This window comes from Acipenser ruthenus, chromosome 1, assembly GCF_902713425.1.
Source record: "Acipenser ruthenus chromosome 1, fAciRut3.2 maternal haplotype, whole genome shotgun sequence".
Taxonomy (NCBI): domain Eukaryota; kingdom Metazoa; phylum Chordata; class Actinopteri; order Acipenseriformes; family Acipenseridae; genus Acipenser; species Acipenser ruthenus.
The window spans coordinates 97664511-97687442 of NC_081189.1; the positions used below are offsets into that span (position 1 = coordinate 97664511).

At 38.8% G+C, this 22932-nt stretch overlaps 1 protein-coding gene across 2 annotated transcripts in view; it reads left to right on the top strand.

Annotated features, from left to right (window-relative positions):
• Positions 1-2491: 2491 nt before the first annotated feature.
• LOC117421452 (kelch-like protein 5) overlaps positions 2492-22932 on the top strand; it is a 33387-nt gene continuing 12946 nt past the window's right edge. Inside the window, exons 1-4 of one of the 2 annotated variants that reach the window (XM_034035915.3) lie at positions 2492-3155; positions 10593-10775; positions 19575-19711; positions 19991-20187. In XM_034035915.3, the coding sequence (XP_033891806.3) occupies positions 2764-3155; positions 10593-10775; positions 19575-19711; positions 19991-20187 (909 nt within the window). In that variant the 5' untranslated portion in view covers positions 2492-2763. The remainder of the gene's footprint in view (positions 3156-10592; positions 10776-19574; positions 19712-19990; positions 20188-22932) is intronic. The other variant, XM_034035913.3, reaches the window with a different exon arrangement.

Here is a 22932-nt window from a genome sequence, read left to right on the forward strand (position 1 = left end):
ATGTTGCTGTTATTTTATTTTGTCTTTCCCACTGAATGCAAATACAGCTTTGTGAGGCTTGCAACATTTTCATTTTCTTGCTCTTTTGAAAACATTTCCTCAAATTCTTTAGTTATTGGTAGGAAACCTCATTGTTTCCGAGTTCTCATAATTATTTGGTTGAATATCAATCAATCAAGCAGATCTTTATTTACGGTAATATAGCGCCCTTTGCAACAAGCTGCCACAGAGCGCTTCACATGGGCAATGCAAGAAAATGTACATAGCAGTAAGCATTAGAAGCAGACCAACGAATTCAGTAAGTACAATAAAAAAAAATAAAAACTATAAAACATACAGTAAAAAAGCAACAGTAGCAGTCATGTATATGATAGAATATAAAAATATGTCTTCAGCCTAGTTTTAAAAGCTGCCATAGTTGGTGCCTATCTTACAGAGACTGTCAATTCGTTCCACAATTTAGGGGCCCTGTAGCCGAATGCTCTACCACCTGTGTTCTTTTCTTGGAGTGGTGAGATACTCAGCATCCTGAAATAAGAGCGGCCGACCTGGAACATATGGGACCAATAAGTCACTCAGGTAGGATGGAGCTAACCCATTTAAGGCTTTATAGGTCAAAAGCAGGACTTTAAAATCAATCCTGTATCATAGTGGGAGCCAGTGTAGTAAAGCTAATACCAGCGTAATATGGTCAAACTTTCTTGTTTTCGGTCAAACTTTCTTGTTTTCGTTAGGCTCTTGGCAGCAGTGTTTTGCACAAGCTGCAAGCTGGACTACCAGAAAATAGGGCATTACAGTAGTCTATTCTAGAAGTTACAAAGGCATGCATCAGTCTCTCAATATCCTGTGCTGAGAGAAAGCGTCTTAATTTAGCAATATTTCTTAGATGGAAAAAAGACACTTTAGTTGCGTTCCTAATGTGGGATTCAACTGAAAGACACACAAATATCTAATTTTCTAATCAATGGGGTAGCTGTCCACTGTACAGGCACATTGATTTACCCTCTCTTGTTGATTTCTTGACCCCAAAATTATGACCTCAGAATTTAACAGTAGAAAATGTGTTGACATCCATTTCTTAATATCGTTGAGAAAGATAGTTAAGGTATTTGCAGATGTGGAATTTGGTATTAATTATTGTTTTGTTTAAACCTTTTATTTTGGCCCTTGTGCCAATTACTCTGTTCCTGTGTTTTTGTTGGCTGTGTGTATTAAAAGTGTGCAATGGCACTGTGGTGGAGTACACCCCGCACCTGTTTTGTATTTTGTTATGTGTTGTTATTATTTAATAAGTTCACGTGCAGACTGTGCCTGGACCAGATTGAATGATTAATAAGCAATTGAGTCCAGGCACAGCTGCATGAAAGAGACAGAAATCTCTTACTCTGGGTTGAGTTTGTTCAGAGGAGGAACGAGAGTTGTGCATGAAAGTAAGATCTATATAAGAAGAACTACAATTGCTACCCATGCTGGTTTTACACCAGCACGATACTTGTTTATGTTTTGTATATTTGTTTTGGCCATCATGCCGTTTTGTTTTGTGAAAGTGTTTTGTTTTGGGGGGGGGGGGGAGGTTGCGGGGGCAGGATCGGGACAAACCAATCCTTCCCCGGGGCCCATGATGGCTCTCGGCAGCCCTGAACAATAGTGCACATTTTTTGGCAGTGGGAGCATACATTGAAAAATATTCAAAATACACAGACGGAACACTTTAATCAGTTAATTAGCTTCTAATGTTAAGGATTCTAATTACATTTTGTGCATGCAGTACATTTCAGATTACACCCCCCTCCGATCCATAAGTAAGTGGCTACAAAACTGTTAACTGGAAACTGATGCCATAATGTTTGAGTAGTATGGGGTGCATTTATCTCTGTGGGGAATTCCTTTGGGGTTTTAAACATTTAAAGATTGTGATTTCATGGAAATGGTGCAATGCAGTCTCTGCTGCTTTGAGGGATATTATACTGGGTTTTCGAGAACTTGTATGGTTTCGTCGTGCTTGGATTGCACACACCTCATCTCCTACATTTGGTGTTTACTGTATGTTGCATTAAGAGTTAAATGACTGGATTATGCTTTGAAACAGTACAGTACAGTATATTGTATGATAAGCTTCTCTACACATCTGGTTTTGAAATTTTCAGCAGTGACTTAATGTAGCTCAATGTTAACAGCATCTTGTGGCATTTATAGGGTTAAAAAAGGCAGGAGAAACTGTGTTGAGATGCTGCATGGGAGCGGCTGTGTGTCTCTGTCATTTGTGGTTTAGAAGGAGGGGGTGGCGTGCCATTTGAAAGGGCTGAATGAAAGCTGTCAGTGTTTGTAAAAGCTGATAGTCAGGGGTTGAGGAACAGGGCACTAGAAAGTGGTTTGACTGCTCTAGTCTAAGCTGAATAGTCCCCCCGCTTGGCTGAGCACACCACTATCTAAATACATTTCCATCATCTCTTGCTATGGTTTTGAAGTTTGGATATCACAGGATTTAAATATTTTTTTAAATGTTTTTTGGCATGTGAAAGCATTCTTTTTTTTCAATCAGCTAAAAGGAGGTAGGCAGGCATGCGGTGGTTGTATGTGTGTGTGTGTGTGTGAGAGAGAGAGAGAGAGAGAGAGAGAGAGAGAGTGTGAGCAAGCAAGGGAGCGAGGGAGGGAGGAAGAAGAGAGAGAGATAGAGAGAGAGTGTTTTTGCTCCGGTGCAGAAGAAGTCCTTTCCAGTGCTGTTTGTGCTGTCACCTAGACAATATAAGCTCTCAAGGTGGGATGTCTGGCTCCAGGAAGGAGTTTGACGTGAAGCAGATCTTGCGAATCAGATGGAAGTGGTTTGGCCATCCCACGTCCCCGCCACCAACTAGCTCTGATAAAGGCCCACAGCAAGAAGACTTCTGCAGCAGGGGGGCGACAGGGAGCTCCTCAAGCAGCGGTGGCAGCAGTATAAAGTTTTTAGACCCAGGGAATTGCCCTTTGCCCTTGGCACCAATGAGCTCTCACCTCTCCTCCAGCCACCAGGAATGTCAGAACTTTCCCCCCTGTCAGGTGCCCACGTTTGAGCTCACATCGGAAGACTGCCAGGGAGCATGTGCGCTCGATGGCAACGAAGTCACGAATGCAGGAGGGAGCGAGGAGGAGAACGACTCGGACAGCAGCTCTTGCAGGTTTGGTTTTTCTAGGATTAGCGTGGCAGCTTTCTTGATGTACTGGTTTAGGAGTACTGAAATTACATAGTTTAAAATGTAGTTAAACTGTGGTAGAGTATGACAGACATGACAATTATATTTTTACACTGTGAAATTTATCATTTTGACTGTTTCTATTTTATTTCTACCCTTATTAAGTACAGTAACAGTAAGCAGGTTCTTCTTAGAGTATATTCTACCTACAGCACTATTGCTGGTCAGCTACAGTATCTGCCTTCAAGTGGGGATATGTACGGGAAAAGATTTGTACTTGAATTTGAAATTCAACTGTATAACTACTTAAAACTATTTTTAAAATCCACTGTAAAACCACTTCATTATTTATCACTTCCCATTGTTGTAACATTTTAGGCCTAGTTTTTTTTTTTTTTTCAAAGATATATTGAGTGACCACATAATGGCCATCAAATTGCTTTCAATTACCCGATCAAGATGGTAACTGGACTTTAATGCATTAATGTCATCCTTTGTGCCGCATACATAAATGTTTCAGGATCTACTGAAATAGACTTATGATCTTATCAGGATGGCTAATTATGTGGAGCTGTAGCAGAGTTGATAGAGCTGACTAGCAGAATAGCTGATACAGTACAGGGAATGTGCTTGCCACTTGTGTGTACAGGTGTACTGGACCAGTACCACATTTGATGATGCCTTTGTTGCAGTGTAGACTTGGATTTCATATTGTTATTATTCATATGAATCTCTCATTAAACTTCCTGCATATGCATATTTTTCTAGTGTAGTATACCCTAATGTATAATTATCTTGATTCAGTAATATATAAGATATTTGCCATCTGTCATTTGAGATAGTTAAATTATCAAGTCTTTATCAATAACTGTAAATTATATCTTGGCAGATGGACTGGAATGGCCAAGATCAGAAACGTATGAAAAGCTTGTTAATGGGTGGTTTAATCTTTCTGTCTAATCTCTTAGTATTTCAAATCTCCCTATTTTACGTTAATTGATATTTCCCTGTCTATAGAAACAAAATAAGATACATTGCATCCGGTTAACTCAGTCACACTCACTTAAACCTTGTACGTGTATATATCTGCTATGGGTCTAAATTCAACAGACAAGCCCTGTCCAAAAAGCGTCTGTCCAAGTGGATTGCGGACACTGTCAGAATTGCCTATAATCTAGACAACCTGTCCCTACCAGAGAAGGTCACTGGTTTTCCACAAGAGGCCTCGCAAACTCTTGGGCATTATTTCAGGGTGCATCCGTCTCTGACATATGTAATGCTGCAGTATTGGCAACCCCCCATACTTTCACAAGGTTCTATAGACTGAATTTCTTAGATCCCCATAACCCTGGTTTTAGGACCAGAGTGCTAAGTGCAGCCACTCAGTCTACCCTTTGACACACATATACCATAGTGTGGGTTTACCCTACACTTTTTTAGTTTCTGTACACTAGATTTCATAGATTCCCCAAAAACCCAGGGTTCTTATATCGTAGTGCTAAAGGTAGCTATTCAGTCTACCCTTTAAAGCACACACACAGAGTTGTGGGTTCTCCACACACTTTTTTAGGTTCTATGGACCATATGTCATCGGTCCTCCAAACCCTGGTTTTGGGTCTAGAGTGCGAAGGGAAGCCTCCCGGTCTACCCTTTCAGCACATCTGCCAGTGCTGCAAGTCCTGCACTTGTGACAGCTTGGGTACACTATCCCAATTGGGATAACATTTCATATTTGAAAGGGAACGTTAGATTATATATCATAACCCTGGTTTCCTGAAATAGAAATGTAATTCTTTCGAGGTCACTGCGTTCACACCAACACAGCAGGCTTGAATAGAAAATCATCGCTGATCCCTCCTGCGCGCAGCACCTTATCTCCTCGGGGGTGGGGTCTTCATGCCTTATGCTGAGCGCGCTCATACAAGCAGCTTTGTCATATGACTCAGGTAATCCTCGCTACACAGAGGTATGTCGATTGTAAGTCGCCCTGGATAAGGGCGTCTGCTAAGAAATAAATAATAATAATAAATAATAATAATAATAATAATAATAATATGTCCCAATCGGTAATGGATAACATTTGTATTTCAGGGAAACAAGGTTATGATATATAACCTAACATTCCCTTGCATTAGGTCCATCATCAAGTCCACTTTGAACTATTAATGAAACAAAACAATATTGTTTCATTTTGGGAACTGTGATGAGACCACAATCCTAGTTGATCCCAGTTGACTGTTTTGTGGGTGTTGTTGATTTGTTTGGTGGGTATACTGTAACTGCATCATACAGCCTGGTAGTCTTTACCTAGTGTTAATTCTGGTTTCTATGGGGATCTGCAGCCCTACACTTCGGCAACATTCACCTCCTATCCACAGTATAGCATTCAGACAATCCATAGAGACATTCAAATTAGCAGCCCTAATTCTAGCACTTCTTACTGCAAACATATCTCACACAAAAAGTTACTGATGAGTTTAAGCCATTTCTGACAGCTAGCATGGTGCATGGTGAAATACACAAATAAACAAGGAACATGTACAGAAAGGACATCATATAGGCTAGTTGCAGTGGTTATACAGATAATGTTCATAAACAACAGGCAGTGTAGTAGGGAGACTGCTAACAAACATTACTTGAATCACAATGCTTTATTTTGTACAAAACCATATTTGTAGGAAAAATGCTAGACTTAGTAAATAACAGTTGCAAGAAAAAAGAAAATGGCTTATTTTTTAATTATTGTATCCCCTGCTTCCATCTGTACTGCATGTCTTGGTAAGGACAATTTGATATTGAGTGTAACAGAAGGCTAAGCTATATTTACAGTAAGTAATTGATTATCTGTGCATCATCATTTCTTATGATACAGCATGCTAACTGTACTTAATTTGTATGTTGTATGGTGATCTACTTTTTCATAGCACTGATATCTTTAATTTTGTATTTAAAGCTATAGTAGGGCATATATACTGTATGTTTCTGAAATACTTGTTCCTGTACAAGATTGTTCATTATTATAGCATAAAAAGGCACGAAAAAGTATGACCATAGCTGACTGCTATAGTATGTTTCTAGACAGTACTTTATCTACCTCTGAAACATTTTCTGAGGGGTTGACATTGTAGCTGCAGTTGGTGTAATTATTATTATTATTTATTTCTTAGCAGACACCCTTATCCAGGACAACTTACAATTGTTACAAGATATCACATTATTTTTACATACAATTACCCATTTATACAGTTGGGTTTTTACTGGAGCAATCTTGGTAAAGTACCTTGCTCAAGGGTACAGCAGCAGTGTCCCCCACCTGGGATTGAACCCACGACCCTACGGTCAAGAGTCCAGAGCCCTAACCACTACTCCACACTGCTGCCCTACTCCACACTGCTGTAATTACATTTATACAAAGGGCAAGGTGATACTGATAAGATTATTATGCATAGCTAAATCTAGTTAATGCCGTTTCAATGTGCTCATTTCCCTTTAGAGACTTGTTGGCGTCCCCCTCTAGATTAATTTAAACTATCCAAGGACATGCACACATACTTGAATGATATTATTTTGAGCATAACCGATTTCAAGTGACAATATGAAAAGATTAGCTTAATATCTTGTAGAGTAGCATATATAATGAACATTGGGTATGAATACATTCGTCAGGATTTTAGGTTTTTGCTGAGTGGATAACAATATTGTAAAGCAATTATTATAATGCATGCATGCCTATAGGATCTCTATGCTATATTAGGAGTGACATTTTTGACTGAATTACAGCTACTGTTGGTTGAGGCATAGACTCAAAAACGTGCCAGTACATGATGAATACTATTGACGGACGCCAAAATTGATATTTTGATATAATATCGCTATTGTTTGATATCGATAATAATTTCCATATTGCGATATCGTGGGATTTTACAATTTTTGCTTCATCAATAACTTTTTCGACAAAACTTGAGTGCTTTTGGTGAAATAAAGATGGCGTGTCTAACTACTAAGCTAAACATCAGTGTTCTTGAAGTTTTAACAATAATAGCAATTTGCTATGCTGTAATGGATTTATTTTTAAATAGAAGAACAGATACATTTTTTATCATAGCGAAACCGTAAATATCACCCATCACATACACTCTCCATAAAGTGACGTACAGAAAGCTCGCTGAGACATGTTTTTCTATTGCTGATACTGCTAAAATACTAACACAGTATAATCAAGTTTATTTTATATTGTGATACAATAACCCCTATACATAACAATCATTTTCAGACTTGTAGGCAAAGAAACATCACATACTCATATATATTTTAAATACTTTATTCTATTGATTGGCATTTAGGTACCAAAAGCTATTTGCATTCTGCATTAAGTTTGGCACTGTTGGCCATCTGTAGGGTGTTACTAACACCCCAGCCAATAGCAGCGCTAGGCAATTGTCCGTTATCTGTGCCGCTTTGTTAATAAAGCTGTTGTTTTTTAACTTGAACTTTGGCCTGAGCTGTGTTGGGGATGTGCTGGACAAAACTGATCATTACATTTTTTTACTCTTGAAAAAGAGATAGGAATTCTTAGCTGAGAATTCCCAGGTGCTGTGTAGTCCATTTGTGGTAGGATTAGCCATGACTTAAAAGTTCTCTTTGAGTAAAAAAACAAATTGTAGAATTCAAAGACAATTCTGCTTTTAACAGACTGTAAAAACCTGCATATTTTGATAATAATTAGGTTATTAGGTTAATAGGTTTGATATTTAAAAAAAATATATAGATTGCTATTAAAGAAAACATTTTCTGTATGCTTTGCATTATAAGAATTACAATATTTGGGATCCATGGGACTCAGAAGTCATGTCTGCAAACAGAGGCTTAAATTATGCAAACAGAGGCTTAAATTACATTTAAGAACAGGGATAGGCACTTAAGGTTACTATTAGTATGCCCAATGCAGAGTATAAGATTTAGTAGTGTCTGATTGAATGTCATGGGTTTTGCTTCATGATATGAATAATGTATGACAGTTTTGGGTGGGGTTATTTTGGAAAATCTTGCTCTGCCTTAAAATGTGACTCATTCTTAAATAAAGCTACAGTATAGAAAAAAAAGGTAATAGTTTTGACACCACAAACTAGTTAAACTACTTCACCATTTGCAAGGTCATAGAAAAGTAACCAATGAATCATCCACTCTTTAGTCCAAAGGACAATTTAAGTCACATGGGAAAAAATAAATAAATAATGGATCTGATTTTTATGTTCACATAAAAATGTACTGTACCTAGTTTTCACTCATCTGCTGCAGGTCATACTGTGATATGAATGGGACCCTTTGAAGTTTGTTCATTTAGCAGACACCTTTATCCAAGGCAACTTAGAGACTAGGGTGTGTGAGCAATGCATCAGCTGCAGTCACTTTCAATTACGTCTCACATGAAAGACAGAGCACAAGGAGGTTAAGTGACTTGCTCAGGGTCACACAATGAGTGAGTGGCTGAGGTGGGATTTGAACCGGGGACCTCCTGGTTGCAAGCCCTTTTCTTTGACCACTGGACCACACAGCCTCCTCAATCCAAATTATCCAAATTGTACCATTTCCTAGGATAACAAGATTTGAAATAATGAAAACAGCAAAATATGTCACTTGTCGGATCATGATTTAGAATTCCTATGCAATTTTCCTTCAGTCATTTTTCTCCATGTGAGTAATGACCTATACAGATTATTTTTGTATCATTTTAAAGCTTGTTTGAAGGGACAAAAAATAATTAATTGACATTAAGTCTTCGACGAAAGGGGTTGAACAATCCCCCTTGGTCCTTTTGATCTGAAATGAGCCTTAAGAACAACTGTATAATTTCACAAGGAGTCGACGAGGAGATGTGGGTCTTGAGAGTTGATTACAACTTTTAGGTATGTTTTTCAGAGAAACACAAATCTAAATGTCTCTGTTTATTCGCTTTTGAATTCTAGGCATCTGTGTAATTTTCCTTCAGTTTGTGCTGTGTGTGTATTTCTATTTGCTTTTTGCAACAAATACAAATTCTGTTCTGAATAGATTTCCCTAAGGGTATATCAGTTTATATATGCCTTTGGAAAGTAATTTGGCATGTAAGTGTGGCAGGCTGATACACTGTTGAATAATACATTTTAACGGCCACATCTGGGGTTTTTTGGGGGGGGTGGGGGAGTTTGTTTCTTTTTATGGAGGAAGTCATGTCAAACAGATACAGAATGCAAAGAAACGAATGGACATTGGAATACGGAATGTAACTGAAATAAAAACATTCTGCAACGCTGAAAGAAAGCATTCTCTCAGTGCACAAAAGATATATTGAATATCAATTTTGATTTCAGGAAATAAATTGAATTTCCATTTCCATTGCTAAATAGCCCAACTAGAAAAGATGTTTCAACATTACAGCATGGAGAGTCGGGTGATTCACAAACAGGGTTGTGGCACTTCGTTCGGAGCTAGAGCTTAGCAAATGCCCGAGCATGGTTTTAGGGAGTGTTTATTACTTTTATGTTTAAATCAAGTTCCACTACAATTAAATAAGTGCTGTATTTATTTATAAAAATGTACGTGTAACATACAGAGACAGTCACAGCCTCCATACACCCCCAGATTGTGATATATTTAATAACATGCGATAAAGAATGTCCTTACCAAGTTTCACCACATTTGGACAAGTTCTCTAGAAATATAAACATGACAATAGAAATGCTAGAGCTTTGCCCTGCACAGACACGTTTGGAGTAAACAAGGACTCATTTTAATAAACCTGTCATCCAACTCGGTCAAGTTATCAATTTAACACACAGGAACAGTTCTATATCTTCTGTATTATCACAGCTGGAGTTCATAGTCACAGTTTCCTGGTATAAAATTAGGCAAACCACAATATACTGCAAATACAAAATGAATGCAGTTATTTAAACTGATAGAAGAATGGAAAAAGTAAAGTTACTTTTAAAAGGCAAGTTTTCAGTATAAGGTCAGTAATCTGAAAAGATTTGCTTCTCATCCAGAAACAGTGTTTGTACTGTAGATTATTATTAGTAGTAATATTACTATCCTATAAACTGCCAATTTAAGTTTGATTACAGTCTTAGTATCACTTAGTTGGTAAGTTACTACTTGCCATTAATGTTCATTTGTCTAATGTTAAATTTTCAAAACAATATCCCTCCTTTAGTAAGTTAAACCCAAGCAATTATTCATACTTTGTTCTGCTGTTTTATTCTGTTACAATGTATTATAACTTAAAGTAGCACTCTTGCTTATAATGTCAATTACATCTTTATAATGTAATGTACATTTTTCCTCATAATAATATTATCAGATGTATCTTTTGTTTTCTGCAAAGATAAGTACAGTAGGCAAGTCTCCTTTTTAGACTTAAGTTTGCAGTTCTTCTCAATGCAGGACCTCCAATAGCAGTCAAACTCTGTCCTCATGCCACCCTATGGAGACGTGTGCCCCAGACGAATACTTCCAGGCACTGAAACATGCGGAGCAGACCTTTAAGAAGATGGAGAACTATCTGAGGCACAAGCAGCTGTGTGACGTGGTGCTGGTGGCAGGTGACCGCAAGATTCCAGCTCACAGGTGAAAAAAATTAATTTAATTAAATTCATTTTAAAAAGGTACATAAATATACTGCACAGAATAATGATATTTTCCAGCTTTTTTTCTACTGTGCTGTCTAACTCTGATCCTATACTCACAATCACACAAAAATGGAAAATACTGATCCTATAAAAACACCTATTTCATATTTTCATTGTACTCCTCAATTTCATATTGCATGTCCCCAAAACATATTACTGTATCTTACATAGATTTTCAAAACTTAAAATGTTAACTCTTTCATACAACTAAACTATGTTTACCTCTTTATTTAACAAAGTATTACATCATAGCAAAATTCAACAAGACAAGTCCGAAAATCAAACCAACGCTGTGTACCGTGGATCTTTTAATTTTAGACTATAAATAACCCAGATTCAAGGCATTGGTGATGGCTGTATAACAAGCTTGGACAGATATCTAAAGAATCACAATGCCTTGAAGGGATTAAAAAAAAAAAAGTCATGGAACATTGGTGTATTTCTAGTTATAAATTAGTTTATTCTGAGACAAGCATATACTGGCAAAACAACTTCTCAGCAGTTGTCCATTTTTTGGCGTTTTCAAATGTTTAATTTATCCTATGGCCATATCAAATCTATAGAATGCTATTATCTTGAAATTTGGTACACATGTGTTGTTTTTTTTTAAATCTCTTCTTTCACAATTGATATCGAGCAAAAGAATGCTGTGGCCTCAATTTAAAACACCATAAACAAGCGCAATACTGTATACAGCATGTACAGCTTTACCTTTACAACCACTTCTCATCTCTGTTTCATCATGTATACAAACCATCCATCCGCGGTGGCATTCCCTTTACACGATACTAAAGGGATGCTTTGTTCTTGTTATAGTTAAAATGGCCATTCGGCTGTGTTTGTATTGTATTTATTTGTTGTTGATTTTTACATGAAAGCACTCCACCCCACCACCCCCCGACCCTCTCCTCCTGGTTTATTTTCTCTTCTGGGGTTTCAGGCGTGGTTGTGTTCTCTTGTTAACTGCTTCATGTGAGGCAGGGCTGAAATACCGCAAGCTGAGTTGAAAATAGATTCTGTCAGTCAGACACAGACCCTTTCCCCTTAGGAGTGAAAATAAATATTTCATTACAATATACAGATTCAAATTGTGTTTGAAATAGAAAAATAGTCTCAAAATCTCTTCCGTGAATGGCAGAGGAAATGTCTAGAAAAAAGAAAATCGAAATTGAGTTGTTTTGTAACCCCCATGGGAAAAAAGCTGTTCAGGTAGAAAGCAAAGCAGATTGGAAATCAGTCTACTTAATATAACTCTTAGCACATGTACTGAAGGATTCATTTTGTGCCTTTCCCTGCTGAACCAGCGTTTTCTATTGTATTCTGAAGCTGTAGAGTAGGGTCCTGGATGGTATGAAATGGAGATCTATAGATGTTATATTGGGTGCCTATGAAAGTGCCAGGGCATTGGAGTCAGTACAGGTGTTATTTGATTTATATTTCTAGATTGCAGGCCAGTATGATACTCCTAGAATATGCACAGATTTAAAGATCAATATAGCAAGTCTGATAAGCAGGGATCCTAGTCCCCCCCCCCCCCCCCCCCCCAAAAAAAAGATTAAAAAATAAAAAAAAATAATAAATGCGTTATTCCACGGGTAAAATAAAAGGCTAAAATGAGTTTTCCCTGCCACATTATAAGACACACAAACAGTAATATTTAACACATGAAGTATTTATTGTTGTTCTTGTTATACTTGTTGTGTCTCTGTTATATTTTAGTTTATAACTTTAATTATTCTTGAACTGTAATCTTGCATTACAGTGGTGTAAGTCGCTTTGGATAAATGCATCTGCTAAATAAACAAATAAAATACAACTTGTTACACTTTCAAATTCTAAGCAACTTACCAGTGCCATTAACCAATAAAACAAACTAGTTTATTTTATTTTTTTTTTCACTTTATAATTACAAATAGTTCCCTGTTGGAAAAAAAAACAAAACAATGCCACGATGGTAAGGGACGGGCGCCTTGGCAACTGCGCCAATAACGTGAAAGTAGCCGACTACAGCACGAAGGGAATTACGCCCTAAGACCATAGTAATGGTCAAAATAATAGCATGGGAAAATCTACTCAAGCATCAACAATTAATAAAACCAACGACTAGTTAAAATAATTAACAAGCACTAGTTAATTTAATTAAAACAACACTAATTAATTCACAACCATCCAGCTATTCAATACTAAATCATTAATTATAAAAAGCAGGTTAGTGTAGGGTTGAGTAGTTGCAGCAGGCTGGACTGTATCTCTTTCCCCTGCTGTAGACAGTACCCGTTTATATTGCACAGTACTCTCCTTCAAAAACACAGAAAGCGAAAAACAAAAATAATAACGTAAAACTTCAAATAATTGCCGGGTCCCTCTCTGATATCTTTTAGTAGATTTAACTGTTGTTGTTGTTGTTGTTGTTGTTGTTGTTGTTGTTGTTGTTGTTAACAATGGTAGATCTAATTCCATTTTTAAATACAAATTTGTACTTCTGCTTGTTCATTTTCCAACGTTTTGCATACCGTATCCTTGTCAACCACTGCATATAAAAAGACTGTAATAATACTGTAGCCTGCACGGGAGAAGGCAGTAGCAGGGCTAGTAGGTGACGTAATCACACACGAAGACATAAGCACGATATACGCTCCTTGCAAAGGAGCTGGCTCTTTTGTACAGCGGTATCTATGGAGCGCCATTTGTGCCAAAACTATCCAGCCGTTAGTTTGTCAATTTGTTTGTCAATTCGTGAATTTGTCAATTTGTTTGTCAATTCGTGAATTGGTCAATTTGTCCAGCAGTTTGTCCATAAATTTGTCAATTCATACACTAATTCCTAAACGTATTTGTTAATTCATCTAAATTCATTAATTAATTTGTCAATTCATTAATACAAAAGGCTGTACAGACATGCACATTTCCAATCAACCAGACAAACTTCCCAACAAAGACAAACTTCCAACTGTCAATCTCGCACTGTGAGAAAACACTGCAACCTTTCTAACTGCTTCAGCCAATAATATTTAGAAGGGCGTTTCAAAAGATATTCTATTTAACAAGATTGCCTCCGTTGATTTTCTAAGGAGACTTCCGTCTCACTGTGCGCGTTAGGCAAAAAAATTGTTAATGCAGGAGTACGAAATGTTGCTGGTTTTCGCCATGTTAAAAAATGCATACAACTTTTGAAGTAGATTTCACATTTGCCCAAAGCCTTTTGGAGAAAATGACAATATTAGCAAATTATGACAATACGTAGTTATTATGAAAAATGCTGTTTTCTGAGCACTGTCCCGTTCGCTGGCGCATGCGCAGAAACATCGCTGTAAAGAAGCGTATTGCACAATTCAAAAAGAAAACACAACCCAGCACCCAACTTGCCTAAGCGTTCAATGCTCTGTAGAGCAGAGCAACTACAATAGCGACGCTTTCCCTCGCAGCTCCTATAGACACACACTAAAAGCTAGCTAAACGCCACACGATACTATTAAAACTGTAAAGACAAATAAAAACGTGCGTATACACAAACTAAAACAAAAAGGGGACAATAATGTGCAAGATAAACACAGGGAAAGACAACTACCAGAAACAGTGGCTGGCGGCGTTCCACTTCCTACAATAACAAAAGAAACCTTGTTACGCAGCACCACCACAACAAATCTAACACAGCAATTACATTGAAAACACAGTTTCCATTACCTCGGGAGAGTCCGGAATACTGACGTCCAAAAGAATATCCGCCGACTCGCCCTACAATATACCAATAACAATACCATAAAACCAGGACACCAAAAGAGTACTGCACATAAAGATTAAGAGGGAGCAAAACAATAGTGCAACCGGCTTACCTCGTCACAGGGGGAACCACGGGAACACAGGAACACCAAAACACAGCTACACATCGACTACCTGGTGCTCTTGCACCCTTATGGTGCCGGTCTACAGCAGGTGACATTACTTCCACCACATTGGGATGAAGTGGTCTTAACTCCCCTCGATGGACATGCCGAACTGTCCCAGTTCCATCCACAGGGGCAACAGAATAAACTGCCCCCTGTCCTTTAGGGGACTGTACCACTTTATACACCATAGGGTTCCAAATATCCTGAATTTTATTCCGTCCTCTGCTGCTGTGGTTCTTCAAGTAAACCAATTGCCCTTCCTCTATCCTCACATCCCGGACCTTCTCGTTATGCCTTCTCGCCCTCCGCTGTGCCGCATCCAACAGGTGCTTTCGAGTCTCCCCAAAAACTGTTTGCAAATTCTCTTGATGTTCTGCTAGCCAGTCCTCCACAGTACCCCCGGCTGGCTCCACTTCTCTAACTCCAAGCCGAGAATCTATAGGCAGATGAGGTTTTCTTCCAAACAACAGAGAGTAAGGAGACTGACAAGTACTCTGATGAACCGACGTATTATAAGCAAACAACATTTGGGGGAGATGAACAGCCCAGCGATGTTTCTTCTCTGGAGGGAGTGTCCGCAAGAGGTCATGGAGAGTGCGATTAAACCTCTCACATTGGCCATTCCCCTCAGGATGGTAAGGAGTCGTCCGACTCTTCTGCACCCCATACAGTTGGCAGAGCTGGTAAATCAAGGTGCTCTCAAAGTTTCTTCCTTGATCTGAATGAATTCTCTCAGGCACTCCAAAACGATAAAACCACTCCTGGACTAATACTTCAGCCACCGTACTAGCTCGCTGATCCCGAGTTGGCACTGCCTGCGTATACTTTGAAAACACATCTGTCATTATTAAAACATTTTCCCTACCATCACTAGAGGGCTCCAATACAGTAAAGTCAATCGCCAACACTTCTAGGGGCCTTGAAGCAAGTAAATTCCCCATAAAGGTTCTAATCTTCGGCTGAACCGCCTTGGACAATGTACATCGAATGCATTGTTCACACCAGTGCTTAACATCCTTCCCTATACTTGGCCAAAATACCCTCTGTCGAATCAGGTGCATAGTTTGCTCCACCCCTTGATGGCCATGGTCATCATGTAAACTAGTAAGCACTTCTTTCTTAAGAATTTCACGGAGTAAAAGTTGTAAAAACTTCTTACCTCCTCCTGAAGGATATGCAGCACGATACAGCACATCTTGCTTTTGCTCAATCCGTTCCCACTGACGCAACATTTCCAACACTGGCTTTAACAGCTGTGTTCTCTTGGCATGGTCCGGTCCATAACCCCGTCTCCAAAAATCACAGAAACGTCCAATTACAGGGTCCTGGGCCTGCAAGGTGGCCAAATCAGCCTTCTGCTGAATAGGCAGAGCCGTGATGGTACGCTGATTTGCTTCCCCTGGCCTCACGTCCTGACATTGAAGTCCTGACTGAGACTGTCGTAGAACAAGGGGAAGACGAGGTCCCACTACCGCTCCAGCCTCAGCAACCATAACATCCTCCAGCATCTCTATAATTAAAGGTAAAGTAGTAGATAAAAGCTTCTACATTAATGAGGCAATACCAACAGTGTCTGAGAAGCAACTGAAAAGTCTTCGGAGATGGTACGACGGGGATCTAAAGGACACAGTTCGTGTGGGAGAAGTTAGACAACAAGCAGCGGAAGGGTTGAAGAGCATAGACAGCAGCGCTTTACCAGGCAAACTGAAACTCTGGTGCTTTCAGTTTGGTCTACTGCCAAGACTGCTGTGGCCACTGACTGTGTACGATGTTTCTTTGACAACAGTTGAGAAGCTGGAAGCTTTAATCAGTTCATACGTCAGGAAATGGTTGGGAGTTCCACGCTGCCTCAGCAGAGTGGGACTTTATGGTAAAGGAATACTGCAGCTACCAGTCACCGCTCTAACCGAGGAGTTTAAGTGTGCCAAGGTCCGACTGGAAATTACATTAGTAGAGTCACGCGACAAATGCGTAAGGGAGGCAACACCTGTGTTGAAAACTGGAAGAAAGTGGGCGGCAAAGAAAGCTGTGGAGGATGCAAAGGCTGCCCTTCGAATTGGTGATATCATAAGGCAAGTTGAGCATGGTAGAGGGGGTCTTGGTCTCAGTTCAGCTCCTCCTACATGGCATAAGGCAACCCCAGCTCAACGGAGGAAGCTGGTAGTCAACGAGGTGCAAAAGCAGGAGGAGAGGATGAGGTGTGTAAAGGCCGTTTCCCAGGCAATGCAGGGAGAATGGATGAGATTGGAGAGTGTGGAACAATGCAAGATCGGCTGGCAAGACCTATGGACAGTGGAACAGAACAAGATCAGTTTCCTCATCAGATCAACATATGATGTTCTCCCATCAGCACATAACCTAAACCTCTGGGTGGGTGAGGATCCCTCATGTCCTTTGTGTTCATCACCTGCAACATTAAGGCACATTTTGACAGGATGCAAGGTGGATCTTAACCAAGAACGGTTTACTTGGCGCCATGACCAGGTGCTGCGATGTTTGGCCTTAGCATTGGAAGACAAGCGTAACAAGACCAATAAGTTGCCACCAGTTCCATCAAAGCATTACACACAAAAGACAATATTCCTCCGTCCAGCAGAGCAACCACCAAGAAAAGGTTTTAAAACCAAGCCTCGCCCAGGACAACTGGAAGCTGCTAGAGACTGGAAAATGCTGTCAGATGTTGGTCAACGGCTTATTTTTCCACCTGAGATTGCCATCACTAACCTTCGACCGGACATTGTCTTGTGGTCTGGATCAGCACACCTTGTTCATCTGGTAGAGTTAACAGTGCCATGGGAGGATGCTGTGGATGCGGCGTATGAGAGTAAGAAACTTCGGTATGCTCAACTAGCTGCTGAAGCGGAACAGCGAGGATTGAGAGTCCGGGTGGGTTGTCGAGGATTTGCGGCACACTCTACAACCCAGTTTCTCAGAGATGTCGGGTTCAGTGGTCAAGAGTTGCTCGCACAGTGAAGAACTTATCTGAAGCAGCAGAAAGGAGCAGCGACTGGCTGTGGTTGAGATGGAAAGATTCTGGCTGGGGATCTCAAACACAATAGAAAGAAAGCAACGCTGATGTACGGGCAAGTAAGCTGGTCTGAGTTGAGTGGGGTGGGAGAGGGGCGGGAGAAGGGTGATGCTGGAATACCAGAATCACTGTCGAGCCCTCTTGAGGTGTTGTGGGCTTTTTTATTTGTTTGGTTATTATCAAACAAACAAAAAAGCCTTGCATGTTTTTGTCCCTCCACAAGTGTAAAAAAAAAAATCTGACAGAAAATCCACGTGTTTCTGTGTTATAATATAAATTCCACATTTTTCCATGTTACTCCGCAGCAAACGGATTCCTAGGATCCCTGCTGATGACACAATTGATATGGGGATGTAAGGAAACAGCTTCCTGATATGAACTCGGATTTACAGTACACCATCTGCTGGACCACTTCATTGCAGGAGCCATCTCTTGGTAATCTGCAGGAATTGAACGTTACTCTGGATATCTGGCAAACCTAGACCAAGTGGGGTACAGACCCATGCACAGGAGTGATGGCGCAAACCGTTTCACATGCTGGATTTTTATAGTTATGTTCTGCAGCAGACAGAGTAACAGTATGCCTCTAAACAAGCCTGTCCAATTTCAATCAGTGTCTGCCAGTCTCAAATACCAGCAGTGGTAAATGAAACACGGCAGATGCAAAAACAGAAGGTACAAAGAAAAAGAAAATAAAACACTTTTAACAAACTACAAAATACACTCTGCAGCTTTACCCCGACCGTCACTATCCGCACGGCCTAGGTCTCCGTCCTATGCTCACCTATTCCCTCAGCCTGCTATGCAGATACTTTCCAGGGTCCTGCCCAAGTTTTTCCCTGCTACTAAAAAGAAATCCTTTTTCTTTCTTTTTTCTTTTGTTTTGTTTTGTTCCTCTCCGGCTGTGCTTGGTCCGGCAGCAGCGCTTCCACTGGCTCGTTTTTCGTCTTTAAAGGGGCAGATCTGAGGGAATAACAGCACCATGCATACGTCAGACAGTCAGCACAGATCTCCCCTGTTACAGCCCTATATTAATAATTTACACACTGGCAATATTTTAATCTGCCAATGTTACGATCATTTGACTATACTATCTTGTGTCTGCTGAAATCTTTATGGACATTTTGTTTTGTTTGTATTACAGAATTTCAATTCAAGAACCTTAAAGAGTAAGTAGCGGAGTTCTGAAAAATATAGCGTTACACGTCCCCACGTATTTGCTGCAACCTGACAACCTTTTACACTTTATAACTTTGTCTGTTTCAAAGCTCTTTTCAATCAATGGCCGCTCTAGTGCACTATTAGTGTAAGGATTATTGCCCACATTGTCAAACCGGTAACACAGCAATAACGATCCATGACGTGGTACAGAACAGAAAAGCCAGAGCACTTGTTGTTATGTATTTTTTTTTCTTCCTGCAGTGATTTAGAGGACAGATCTCAAACCCCAGTGAACTAGAGTGCCCAGAATGGTCTCTCTTTATTGGGAAAAGAAAACGTAGAAAATATGTGTTCACTGAAAAAAAATATTTTTACAGCTTTTGCACAGTAGTGACATTGTATGGAAAATGTTCCCTATTTTAAAATATCAGATAGGCAAAACACACAGCTTTGAAAAGGATCATTGCTGTAAAATAATTATTTACTGTATGTGCAGGAGGGCTACTGGAGCATGGAAATGGTTTCTCAAACAAACAATGCTTTCTTCAATATACTGACACCAGGGGATAATAGGATGAAAAAAAAATTAAAATCATTAGTGGAAAGTTGTTTCATATCGGCTCAATTTTTATTTGTTTTTTTACCCATTTTGATTTCCCAGGTTGGTTCTTTCCTCAGTTTCTGACTACTTTGCTGCCATGTTTACCAATGATGTGCAGGAGGCAAAACAAGAAGAAATTAAGATGGAAGGTGTGGATGCAAACGCACTGTGGGCTCTGGTGCAGTATGCGTACACAGGTAATGAGCTCCTGAAAAGTGCTGAGGGAGTGTTCTGCACCTGAGACAACTCTGCAAGTTGTCATTGACTTCCTATAATGGTCTATTACTAACCTCACAGCATTACCTATTATTAAGCATTTGAAAACATCTTGGTACAATGGAGATTGCTGAATATATATATATATATATATATATATATATATATATATATATATATATATATATATATATATAGTGTATGGCCCTGGGGGAGCAGATATGCAATTAGGGGACTCCTTTACATTTCCTATTTCTTAGGTCGTCTGGAGCTTAAAGAAGACAACATTGAGAGCTTGCTGTCCACAGCCTGCCTTCTTCAGCTCTCCCAGGTTGTGGAGGCCTGTTGCCGGTTCCTGATGAAGCAGCTCCATCCCTCCAACTGCCTGGGAATCCGTTCATTTGCTCATGCACAGGGCTGCACAGATCTACACAAAGTGGCTCACAATTATACAATGGTAGGTGCCCATTACGAGGGGGGTATTCACTCACTATAATTGGAGTCCAATCGAGTGACTAATGCAGTAAATAAGGAAAAGCCATTAAGTACATTTTTTTAAAAATGGATAGGAAAAGTATAGTATGCTGTAATCAACATGTCTACAAATTATTCACTTATAATTTCTGAGGTAGTTAGAAAACTAATCAGTGAATGATCTGTGGTATATTGACCTCGTAATCATAATTGAAGATTTAAATACACACCCCTTTCCCTTGGTGAAGCTGCAAGCTTATCACCAGCATGACAAATCTCTATAGAAGGTCTCTTGTTGCTTGAACTCCTGCATTGTTAGGTTTTCATACCCTTGGTACATAAGTCCCCTATTTTTAACTTGCCTTTTTTGAGCATTTGACAAAATCACCTTTTATGAATACAACTCTGCATACAATATATGATGTATTATGTGTTCATATAAAAATGGTTTTATATTGCACAGATTAGCATGTAGTTGTCACAGAAACAATTATCTTGGAAGACAATGTATGGGGCTAGAGACTTGTGAGTGACAAACACTGTATACTGAGGGCTGCAGTTAATGATTTTAAAACAAGTCTAAACTCAGTGAGTTGCATTAAGGAGCTGTTCACAGCATAATCCTTAAATTGTAAATGCTATTTCATAGATGTTTTTGTTTTGTAGTTGTGTTCTCCATCGATACAATTTGAAATGCAGTTTCCACAATTAATTAGTCATACCATATGGAGGGCCATATTTTCAAAGCATTACCTCCAGTGTTTAATTAACTCCTATTTTTGGAAGGAGAAAAAATGATATAAATGTTTGAAAATGAGAAACTAACACTGTGAAAGTGCTTAAGAGAACTTGGATTCTATTACTTGGTTGGTTGGTTCTAGTTTTGTAAAATTAACAGACATTTGACCTCATTCAAAAAATAGGAGTTAATTAAAGACGGGAGGAAACAGTTTGAACATATGGCCCTGAGAGTCCTAATTCTTTCTTTTGGGCAATAATGGAGAATTCTCAGAGGCAACCCCAGTATTCTCAGCAGGGGTTTCTGTAGAAACTACCTTGAAAACTGTAATCTGAAAGTAATTCATGTTTGTTTTGACACCATAATATATAATAATAGCTCAATTACAGCATATACATTTATAAAAGCTATACTGATTACATTGATCATTAATTATATTAGTAAAAACAAAAGTAAATAACAAAAAGTTTTAAGGAATTTAATAGATCTTTACAATTGACAGCTATTAATAATCCCTATGTTGTGCTCAACTGGATAATCTTTTAACCACATCACCCCAGGGATTCTTAGTTGGTAAATCTGTGCTCTGTAAGTGTCTTTGTTACTTATGCAATTTCTTTTAATTTTGCCACCCGACAGTATTGATACAACTGGGTTAAAATATTGTGAAGGTCATTTTTTTCAGTGTCAGTGTATTGAAAAATACTTTTGTGTGTCCAATCCAAGTCTACACTGCCTGAGCAGTTAGTTCCTAAACAGCGTGCACTGCCCTGCGAATTGTCACACTGTAGGATAAGCACCCCATGCACTTTACAGCATTTCTTATTTTAAATAAAACACATATTTTAGATAATTTGCTTATTTTAAAATAAAATCTGGTGTCTTTGATCGTTTCATGTTTCATTCTAAGGGAAATCAAAAGCAAAATTTAATAACACATTATCATTCATATAGCTCAAAACGTGTGTGAATATGGCTGAAATGTTTGCTGAAAACAAGATATGTCCTGGACTTCATATTGGTTACAGGTGGTTTAATAAGGTAGAGAAGAGTACTTATTTTTCACAGAGATTACAGATACAGCTAGAAGTTTCTATCAGACAGACGTCGTCCCTTGAGTTATAATTCCATCGCTGACTAATATCAGTAATCACAGTTCTAGTAATAGCCTTTATATGTCAGAACAAAGTCCATTAGAGAGATGTTTTGAAGAGCTTGGAATGGAATTAGTGTAGCTTGCTGTCTTTAATAACTGTAAACCAAGTATTATAGACACAACCAGTGTGCTTTATATAAAAGATAAGAATCCAACAGATCTAATAGAACAGAGTAGCATTTGATTGCTTTTTGTTTGTATAGCTGGTATTTTTTGGTTCACCACAGACAAAGCAGCTTTATTGGTTTATGCAAATAGATGAGATTATATGAGAGGGTTCTTTTTATTTACCAGAGGAGAACATTAACTGTAATGTGCTGTTGTTATGACAGTAGCTTGAGCTGACTGTTAGGTGTATTGAATAATACATGTACTACAATGGGACTTTATTCAAGGAGCTACAATACGTAAGTCCATCATATTTAAGAATCTGTCTGGAAAATCTTATTCACTGCACCAAGCTCATTCAGGTGCATGTGTCCATCCTTATGTCATACGTTTTAGAATTGTATTTCAGGGATCAATTATGATGTTTGAATATTCATCAACATAACAACAAGTTATAGCCACATGTATTCAGTGTTGATCCATTTTACTATCCCAGCATCAGGCATTTTACAAATATGTATGCAAAAATGACACAGCGTAATCAATCACAGGGACAATACGACCATTTACATGGTAACTGATCTATTTTGATCTAATGTCTGATCTAGTTTGGTCTAATGTGATCTAACGTATATGTTCATGACTGTAAGTCACCCTGGATAAGGGTGTCTGCTAAGAAATAAATAATAATAATAATAATAATAATAATAATAATAATAATAATA